Consider the following 11,240-nt stretch of genomic DNA (forward strand, 5'->3'; position numbering starts at 1 on the left):
ACGTCACTGCAGGTTGGCCTGCATGTTCAGGCGATGAAAGATATCGTTAACGATCTGCTGGAGTGGGCATCGTTAACGATATCTTGCATACACACTGGATGATATTGTGGATGATATCGTCATCATTCAATTGTCCTCAATATCGGCCAGTGTGCACTCGGTACTAGATAACAAATGCTACAGTTTGCGAAAAAGAACATTCCACGCATATAGATCTTTCTACATGACAATGATCCCAAACACCCTTTCTAAATAATGCACGACTGCTAGCAACAAAATGAAAATCAATGTATTGAAGTGGTCAGTTCAAAGTCCTGACCTAAATCCCATTGAGCACGTGTACACAGTCAAACTTAGGGTACTGTTTTCCATGCTTAAAAAAGGAAATGGACAAATCTTCCTCGGGAACATTACCTCAATCTTGTACTTATGTCCCGGCGATGCCAGGCCGCAGTTTCAGCAAACAGTTTTGCACCAAAGTACTGGTGCTGTTGTCTTGAAATATCCCATTGTGTTGTAAGTTTCTTGCAGGCAATGAATTTAATGAAATGTTTTGTACACTTTTATGAGCCTCAGGATTGTATTTACTTTATTATCATACACACAGAGGGCCTGATTCAGAGCCGGGCTTTTTTTTTTTTTTTTTTTTTGGATCGGCCTCTTGGCAGCTCGCATAGCTGTGGGTGACCGCTCACAGCTATTGCGAGCGGCCATGATGATGGTCGCGATGGTCAAGACCATCACGACCATCAGGCTTGCGACGAGTTCCTTGTGGTAGGGTCTCATGGCCGCAAGCCCTAGAGAGATTTCGGCTCTAACAGAGCCGGAATCTCTCCACTGAGCCGCCCCCAAATGGCAGGCGTTCTCATGGGAACGCCTCCATTTGGGCAGCCATCCCCCTGGCCCGCCCACCAAAGGGGGCGAGCTGTCACTCAACATCGACAGCTCGCCCCCTTTGGTGCGAGACCCCGAGCGACTGATTGCCCGTCGCGAGCCGGGTCTCACGCATGCGCACGACGGAGCCGGCTCTGTCGTGTGCATGCGCTGTGGGCCACCATCGACCCGGTTGCAAGCGCTCAGCGCTTGCGACCGGGTCTGAATCAGGCCCAGAGTGTGCAGTGGCCAATATTGTTACCAAATTTTTATTGTTTTGTACTGTTTATAAAATAAATCCCAGTAAGGAACAATAAACAAATTTATAGAAAACTATTTACTAAAAGTCTTTTGAGCACTACTGTATGCTAGTAGTTTGCTTCTACATAATTTTATGAAGAAATTGCATTTAATGTTCAGCTCAACCTTAAGTGGAGTTTTCCCTAATTGCATATGTAACCCATATATCGCAAATTACGTGGTTTCCCTCATAAACCAAAGCCGGGGAGCTCGTTCTATATTTGTACAATACAGTGCTATGGAGTTCAGTGCTGTGGGCTAATTAGCAGCACAATTTAATGTGACCTGGCTCACTATTCAGATCTAATTGGGGGTGGCACCCCCTTTTATTTACGATACAGGAGGATATATATGTCATGACACCCCACTAAAAGTTTAGTTTTTTTTTTCTCTTTAAGATAGTAAAGCAATTTTAATCTAGTATAAGTAAACAGGAAGATGTATTTAAATGTTTAGTAAAAATTGTGCAATCTGGTCACTTAAAGGAACTGCTTAACAACAGAGTCAACATGTAGCAGGCTCATTTTATCTGATGACTACTAATGAAGACATACATAATATGTATGAAGCTAGTTACACGTTTGTGCTCAATAACAAGAACTAGGAAAATATTTTGAATACCTTTAGCGTGTTCACTCAGGACAGGACTGGTGATGATCACCATACAGATAATCACCATACAGCAGGCAGATGTTAAGTATACACTTGGCTTCTGTTCAGAGACCAATTGCGGTCTCTTTCTTCATGTTATTGTCAGACTTCTGGAGATTTAATACTCGGTGAGTTGCGTAATTGCCAAGAGTTATGGTACAGTTACATTGCACATTTTCCTGTGCACCTCTCTAGGCTGTGAAGGAAAATCTGTGATGTTGGTGGCCAGGAAAACAGTCCAAATGGCGGCATCTAACTGCCATCTCTAAGTGTGCATACACATGGTCAGATCTGTTAGATAAATGATGAACTACAAACGATTTTACCAACGATTTCATGAACTACTAACGATTTTTTGCCTGTATTAAAATGAATGAAATCTGACTGCAAACACATCAGATGTCAGATAACGTTATCTAAAAAACGGTAACGTTCATCTGACAAACATGTCAGATATGTCAGATTTTCCTTCCGATATGAACGATTTTTAAAATCGTTATTGTACAGATGTGAAGGAAAATCTGACCATGAGTATGCACCATAACAATTGAATTGTGAGTTTAGAATGTACCCGTCACCTATGCACATTGTTCAAAATACAGCTTAATACCGCGTATCCACAACGCGACATTACTGATCGATTGCACGATTACAACATCGTAATCGCGCAATGGCTCAGTAATCGGGCACAAATCGCGCACAGTAATGTTGGTAACGACCAGCGATGCATGCTCCCGCTGGTCATTTCCGACATCAATCATCGCCCGAACATGCTGATCAACCTGACGACAACGTTGGGTTAAGCATGTTAGGGGATGATTGATGTGCCTACACTGAACAACTGAACGTTCAGTGTAGGCACAGCACCAGACCGAAAAGACTGCACGATTATTATGTCGTAATCATGCAGTCGTTTCTATGTCTGCAAATGGATATGCCCCTTTACAGTTCTATGGCATGGGGCACAACATATCTTATTCCTCAATAATGTGTCTCAGTGTATGAAGAGGTTACATTTTCATGACACTTGTTCCAGTCCATAAAATCGCTGCCTCCACTGTGTATACAACAAGTGCAGTTTGGAAACATTGCATAGTTGAACAGAAGACATTATTTGGACCTATGATATAAGGGATTTAACTTAAATGTGTTTTCCCTTCAGTTCTCTATATGTTTGTTTGATAATGTACTTCTATCTCCCCTAAAAACCCAGGTGCAAACATGCCCTCGCTGCTTACATAAGCCAGTTGGCGGCTGACATCAAGCATCTCTCATGTGTGAAAGTATGCAGAGAGGAGCTGTCATTGCCAAGGGGGAACATGCTGAAATATTCACTTCATCAACAAAGTGTATTATTTCTGAAGAACAAGGAACTCCTCAGCATCAAGCTTTTTACATGAATGATGATTCATTTACTGTTTGATAAATCATTATAATCTAGCTCGTTTTACATGTTCATAGAGGCTAATTGGCATTTAATTTTCACTTGATGCCATCTGAGCTATTGCAGTTATATAATTGCAACTTCAAAGGGAACATACTGAATGGTGCCATTATTTTTCCTGTGATATTATAGAGATAGAGTCTGTGTTGCTGCTAGTCTTCTGGGTATTGAGTATAATAAGATCTCTCTAGGAAAAAAGGCAAAGCGAGAATGTCCATCACGCTTACCTAGATTGAGAAAAAAGTACCAAAATGAGAACTATGACCTTCTTGGACAAATGAAGCCTTGTGTGAAGTACACTATACTCATTCTTCACAATATTCCAAAAGTAAAATCAGACTAAAGTAGCTTTTGGTCTAATATCTGCATGACATGTGCATGGACACTATTAGAAAATAATCCTTTCGCATAATGAACGCAGGAGAAATACCATTAGTATAGTTTATTTAGGACTACATAATGCTAATAATATGAATGAATGTTGATATAAAGTCCTATCTATCCTTTTGGATAACCCCCTTCAAAACGTAGGGTCTGGCTATCCCAAGAAAAAACTTAATTATTGCCCTTGTAGATGGCATTCTTGTTTCATCATTATTCCAGAAGTATGTTTTATTTAATCTACAAAGATGATCTATAATAATATTATAAAGTTACATTCAAGCATTGTAAAAAGGAAGAGATACATTGGCATGGCAAACAGGAATTACTTGCTCTTAGATTGGAAACTCTATTCCGATCTGCAGTTCCTGCCTGCTGTACTTTGTCCTCTTCAAAACCAGTCTCTTTGTCTTGTACATCACCCTACTTCTCAGTGATCTTCGATTGGGTTATAGTGCTGTAGTCCTATTTGGTCCTATAGTTTATATTATTAACAAGTAAATCACACTTGAATAGATAGTGCAGGTGTCTGCCCAATCAGCACGGACATCTGACTTACAAATCGGTTAAGTTCTTGTTCCACTGTAAGTGATTTCACGCACTTCAAGTGTTTGTTGATATTATTTATTTAAGGATCCATGAAGTATAGTATTAGTATGTGTTTTTTTTTATTTATTTATTTTTTTAAATATAAATAAGTCATTACGTTTTAATGAGAGAGTTACTGTGGTTCCTATTGGACTGCCAATTTTTAGAACTTACTTGGCTGTTATTTAACTATCGTGGGAAAGTTAGACCTCTACTCCTTTAAAAGGTGTTATCCAAAAGGATTGTCAAGCCTCTATACTGTAGGGGAGGTTGATCAAAAATTTTAAAGAGTGAAGAACTTGCCCATAACAACCATTCACCTATTACACATTTCTCCACTCTTAATAATGTTTTATACATCTCCTCCTATATGACTAATCTCATAAACACATAGTATTGTTATTTTCATATTACTTATCTATTCCTAATCAGACTAAACTAAGCAACTTGAGGCCCTTCAAGACTCCATCTTGGCACTAGATTGGTTCAGGAGGGTACAAGTGGTTTGATCACCGATCACACTTATTTGCACTAGTGTCTATGTTCTATTCTGTCCATGATCAACCTAACCACCTGCCCATTTTGCTGTATGACGCACACATTTAGTTAGGCCCCATACTATTGCTGAAAGAAATCATGATTAGAAAATCGGGTAGGAAAGATATGCAATATCACACACAGTAGCATAGTTATGATCTTAAATTATTTATTTTGAATGCTTTCTATTTTGGGAAGAAAAAATAATTGTATTCTAATTCCATACATATACATTTCCTAATTGTAACTTTTTTTTTGTGTTCATTCACATGTCAAACATATGTCCCCTAAAGTTATGAGTGTCATATGGCAGCCCTCATATTACTAGGCATATAAACTCATTGTGAGGTTACTGACTCAAAAGGAATTTGATGGCTAAGTTTTTTGCAATTTTGGTGTATTTCACATCGTCATTGTAGCATAGCAAATGGAGAACAAAATAGGAAAGTTGGTGTATGTGACTATATAGCCTATGTGATTCTCTGGAAGGACCAAGTAATGGTGAATATGTTAATGCTACAGGTGATAAATGCCACAATACTGCTAAATAAAAGAGGTGAGGCTGAATAATATGCAAGGTATATAATGTCCATCCCTGAAGTGTTTTTCTTCTACTCAAGTAATGGTGAATATGTTAACGCTATAGGTGATAAATGCCACACTACTGCTAAATAAAAGAGGTGAGGCTGAATAATATGCAAGGTATATAATGTCTCTCCATGAAGTGTTTTTCTTCTACTTGTTTTCCAGTATGAACCTAGAGGACCCGGGAGGCCGCTGTACCAAAGAAGAATCTCTGCCAGCTCGGCACATGCAGGTTCTGAAGAATTAGCCGCTTGTCAAGAAAACCTTGCTCAGTGTAAAGATATTCAAGACCCCACTAAGCCACCGTCATACAACTATTCATCTCCAGAGCTCTGGGTCAATGCTGCATCATCAGTCCCGTATCAGAACATTCCGTGCAACGGAGCCAATCCATCGGGAACGCCCAGGGACATGTTAGGTAATAATGGATGGATGTCATATCTAACTGTATGTGTGCACCTTTTGCTTGGTAAAGAATTGCATCTTTCTTCCGCACACAGTGGACTGTACCAATTTTCATGAGACTTCAGCCTACCAGTTCTCCAGTGATATTGTTGGGACACATTATGGCTAAAGAGCAGTGATGCACACAGTAGAGGCAACCACTTTGTGGACTGTACCAATTTTCATGTGAAATCAGCCTACCAGTCCTCCAGTGACATTATTGGGTCAAATTGTGGCTAAAGAGCAGTGAGAGCCTTGTTCATAACATCTGTAACCATGGTAACATTTTATGTAGGCCACAGTGTCCATGGTTACATATAATGATAAACAAAGCCACTTATTCCCAACAGATCTGGTATAATGCAGTAATTGTACGTTTCTGGGGTTTCACCAAAAAATTTTATGTTCTAATTCTTTTCCATTTTAGTAATTCAGTAAATTCTCTTTCTTGGCATAATGATTTCAATAAGCAAAATAATTTTTAGCAGAGCTGCTTTGATTAAAATGATAGTATCTGGTAATAGTATGTGTATTTTTTTTTTTAATTTTTATTATTTTAATTAAAATTTGAAGACCCTGAGGTATTGGAAAAGAATAATTATTCCCTATTACCCACTCTAAGAATAATTGTAACCTGATATGCTTACTAGTAAGTCTGGTTTACTTTGGAGTGTAGAGGATACCTTTTACATCATTATCAGCTCCATCTTTAGACATTTGTTGGCTAGAAACTAAATGAAATGCACAAGACTGATAACTTTACAAACTGTTTTTAGTGTCCCCACAAATCCAAATACAGAAACACATTTTTTTTTTTTTAGGCCTTTATAAATATGATTTGGGAGGGGGTCTTTGAGATTTATCGTGCACAGATAATTATCCCAACCACCCATTGTTTGTTCTGTGCACTTGACTACAAATCAACTTACTGCGGAGTTGCATAAAAAAAATTCTTTGTTCCATATTCTTCCTCTTCCACCACTTTAGGATTATTCTGTCCCATCACATGCTGTCATTTACTGCTGTTTTTAAGGCCAATGTATTAAAAATATTTCATGTTTTTGTCCAGTTGCTCCACAGAAAATGTCAAAAGCTCCAGATGACCATCTGAAATCAGAGAACATGCAGATGTCAAACTCATTCAACTACAACGTTCTGCAGCACCTCGGCCAGTTCCCCCCTCTCATGTCCAACAAACAGATTGTAGAGCCCAATGGAGCTGCAGCTGTCCAGCAGAATGCAGGCTCCAACAAGCCCACCATGTCTTACGCAAGTGCCCTGCGTGCCCCTCCCAAACCCAAACCACCGCCAGAACAGACAAAAAAAAATAGCGACCCTTTGTCTTTATTTCAGGAACTTAGTTTAGGGAGTTCATCAGGTAACAACGGCTTCTATTCCTATTTTAAGTAGATCCCCCTTCTCTGCCTTTTGTGTTTTGTTTTTATACAATTTCTTTTCTTTTCTGTCATTTTGTAGAAAGACCCTGTTTTAGCTTTGGTTAATGAGTAAACAATAGCCTCACCTGTACTTTTTAAGCTATTTTGTTTTTCTTGTATGTGCGTGCATAAAGTGTGTTCTTGTGCCTTTGTGTATGTGTCTACAAGTATTGTGCATACATATTTTACTGCCCATAGCCAAATGCAGCCTGTACTAGTCTGTCAGAACTACTCTCCAGAAAAAATATTTTTCAATTATCTCTATGATCAGTCTATTTTTTTTTAATTGATATTAAATTGTTAAGCATCAATCAAAGCTTACTTACATCTGGTCCCCAGTGGTTACCAAAAATAGTCACATTGAAGCCATTCGCTCCCTTTTGATGCCGTTGAAAATACTGACGCTGATATTTACACATGGCCATAGAATAAAGGCTGATGCTATTGGCTGTGTTATTTATTTAGTTTATCTTTTGGTGCTTCATGTCTCTTCCCCTCCCCCCCACACCCCACCCCCTCTTCTCCTCCCCAGGAGTCTATATGTGGACGCATACACATTGATACATACACACATTAATAAAAAGTGTGTCTGTATATTTATAAAATGCAAAATATACATCCACACATATAGCTTTACTGCTACATCTGCAATTTGTTACATGGTGGAAAAAAAATAAGAGGAAAAAACTTTTTTTTTTATATATTTTTTTTTGTGCAAATTTTAATGTGTGGCAGGCTTATGACAATTTTATGTATCATTTTTTTTATGTGTCATAAATGTTGCATTACAATTAGCAGCTTCGGCTATATATATATAAATATATCTTAAAAAAATAAAGTAAAATAAAAAAACTAGCAAAACAAAAATAAGAGAAAAAAATATAAAAATTTTGTCAAAGTTGTATTTAAAAAGGAAAAAAATTGTAAGTAGTCATTTATTCAATTGATATTGGCATCAAATACTGGGTTTCTGTACCAGAAATAGCCAGTTAATGTAAAAATGTATGTTATAACTGATTTAACTATTTCTTTTTATTTTTTCCTTTTTTAATCTTTTTTCTTTTTAAATAACTGCAGCAGCTTTTACTTTTTCAGTTTTAACAGCTTTTTTTTCTTCTATGAGGAGATGCTGCCTTTTAAATAATTTTTGTAGAGAACATTTATCATTTTTTTTAGTTTCAATCTCTTTCTTTTGTTATGGACCTAAGAAGCAGCTGATAGAGCAAGGATTCAAGTGTACCTTATTATAAATTGAGAATGGATCATGCATAACAGGTTGTTGCAATAAGTGGATACACTGCAGTCCTCATATACCTAATGTTTGCTGATAATGAGATATCAGCATATCTTGAGGCTGCATGAAATCCATCTTGTGTGACGCACTCATACAAATATACTACGTATAATAACTGGCTGTATTTAGTCCCTAAATCAGGAAGAGATTCAAATAAAAGCAGCCTTGTGTGCTTATAATGGTATTTGTAAATTTTTAAAGCGTTTTATTTTTACAAATTACTCACATAATGGTACAAACTTTTAAGGAAAGATGCATTGAATTTTTTTTATTGGTAAGCATTTGATCTGTTAATCATAAAATCATAAATAGGAGGGAAGACCAATAACCGTTTCAGAAAAGTTATCTTTTCTTTCTTTTTTTTTTTTTTTGTGTAGTGGCATGTACTTTGCCTGTAGACAATTGGATGTGCAAAGTACATATATATAATTTTTTTTTTTTTAAATAATTTTTTTTTTTTTTAGACTTGTGTTTGTTTTTTCTTTTCTATATAGTTTAGCTTGGTTTGTTACACTCTACGGATACCTCTGCGAGGCAATACATAAGCGTACAACACTGCTTTAAATACAGAATAATGTGTCCACATTTTTAAATGTGCGAAAACAAGAAAAAAAGTGAAAAAAAAAAATATATATATATATATTAAAAAATAAAATGATATACTTTAAAATAAAAAAAGAAAATCCGTTCTGCATTTTATTTTCTGACAAGCAGTGTTAAACAGCTTGTTTGTAATGTTTATTTGATAGACTTTTGTAACCAGGTGATGAAAGCCGAGAATACATTTTTAGGTATGTTGGTGCTCAGTAGATTTAATAACTATTTTACAAGGAAACAATTGTGTGATTTTGGTAAAGAAATCTTGTTTCTTTTCACTATGCATGCATAAATGTTTGTAATCTGGCTTTAACTTATCCTCCCCTTCAGTGATCTTGGAAAGAAAAGACAAAAAAAAAAATCCACAAAAAAAAAATCAAGAAACTATTGTGCTGCTTCCAAGTTTTTTTTTCCCAGTACACATTTTGGTACATTATTTGATGTTTACATTAAAATGTGACATTATTCAAGAAAACGCAATCATTTTGCTGTTTTATTTGAACAGCTATACACTGTCTTTATTGTCTGGGTGTGTCAGTCGATGATGATCTACAACTGTCCAAAGTTTCTGCTGTAAAGGAGATGATCTAATAATAATGTTTTAAATGCCCTAATGCTGCTTATTAAACAGTTAAGAGTTCCTAGGTGTTTTCATGGATCCCGGGAGCCACAAAAATCTAATGAGCTACCTTATTTAGTCTGAAATTCCTAAGTTTTGTATTTTATAGTGCTGTTGAATGGCCAGTGCTTTGTCTTTGTAAACTGCAATCATTTTAACACAGTTGAGAGTGGCTATCCTGTGTGTGAAATTATAGTAAGGCCTGTTTTGATTCTCTGTAGAGACCCTTAAAAATTGCATATTACATAACTCTTCCATCTTAAGTTGTTCTTCTGCTGTTTGCAAGGTCTCTGACCTCCAATTCCATGTAAGAATAAGAGTGACCTGGGCACTATTTATAAGCCAATGACTTATCTGCACCTTTATACCGCAAATTAATTAATTTTCTCCTCTGAACAGGTTCAAAATGCAAAATATCCCATCCAGTATACTGCTGTCAGCCAGTAAAAAGTAATTAAAGCTTTTTCCTTTTTAAATAAACTGCTTAAGTCTTATTTGAAATAATTTTCATATGATAAACCATTTGCCAATTCACATTGTGTAAATGTGATGGTGTTAACCCTGAACATTGAGAGTCCCTATTCTGAATCATATACTCACTGGCCACTTTATTAATTAAAACTAAATAATGATATGTGGATGAGCATCTCTTAATTTAAAGCACACTGAATTTTCAAAAGGATGGCCTACGGCAGCATAAGACCACACCAGGTTCCACGCCTGTCAGCTAAGTGCAGGAAACTAGCAGCAGATTTACCGAAAGTGGACATTTGAAGATTGGAAAACATTACCTGGTCTGACAAGAATCTATTTCTGCTACAACATCAAGTTGGATGAGAATTTGGCATAAACATGAATCCTGTGGTAGTGTAATGGTGTGGGGAATGATTCTTGGCACACATTGGGCCAAAAATACCACATTGTTTAACTACCAGAGCCAATATGAGTAGTATTGCATTCCTTTATGACCTCAGTCCATCCATATACTACTGGCTACTTCAGAATAAAAATGCACCATGTTCACAAAGCACACATCTCTAACTGATCCCATGAACATGACAATGATTTCAGTGGCCCCCACGGTCACTAGCTTTCAATCTACTAGGCGCTGTGGTAGAAACAGGCAATTTAAAGCATGAATGTGCAGGTGACAAATTCGAAGAACCTTCTTGATGTCAACATGTACCAAAGTCTCTAAGGAGTATATTCACTACATTTTTGAATTTATGCACCTCTGTCCTATCCATTACTAGAAAAGTGTACTGAATGTGAAGTGATGAAAAGTTCTATTAAGATGACTGGTCAATTCCACTCTTAATAAAAATGTAATAAACATGAGTAAGAAGCTGCGCTAACTTCCTACACGTGTTTGTTTATTTGAGCTCATAAAGTTGCCGCAGCTGTGTTGATACAAAAATCAAGTCAGTCATTTTTAATTACCATTATTATTAGTCTATACTATTTTATTTTTTTTAGCACCGAAGTTCTTTC

The 11,240-nt window shown here is 36.7% G+C and overlaps 1 protein-coding gene across 8 annotated transcripts in view; it reads left to right on the top strand.

Moving 5' to 3' along the window:
* HELZ (helicase with zinc finger) overlaps window positions 1-9,605 on the top strand; it is a 173,908-nt gene extending 164,303 nt beyond the window's left edge. For all 8 annotated transcript variants that reach the window (XM_088468535.1, XM_088468537.1, XM_088468538.1 and 5 more), the window contains 2 exons: window positions 5,525-5,777; window positions 6,873-9,605. In XM_088468535.1, the coding sequence (XP_088324661.1) occupies window positions 5,525-5,777; window positions 6,873-7,213 (594 nt within the window). In that variant the 3' untranslated portion in view covers window positions 7,214-9,605. The remainder of the gene's footprint in view (window positions 1-5,524; window positions 5,778-6,872) is intronic.
* The last annotated feature ends 1,635 nt before the right edge of the window (window positions 9,606-11,240 follow it).

This window comes from Taudactylus pleione, unplaced genomic scaffold (genome assembly GCF_031769625.1).
Source record: "Taudactylus pleione unplaced genomic scaffold, aTauple2 ptg000012l, whole genome shotgun sequence".
Classification (NCBI taxonomy): domain Eukaryota; kingdom Metazoa; phylum Chordata; class Amphibia; order Anura; family Myobatrachidae; genus Taudactylus; species Taudactylus pleione.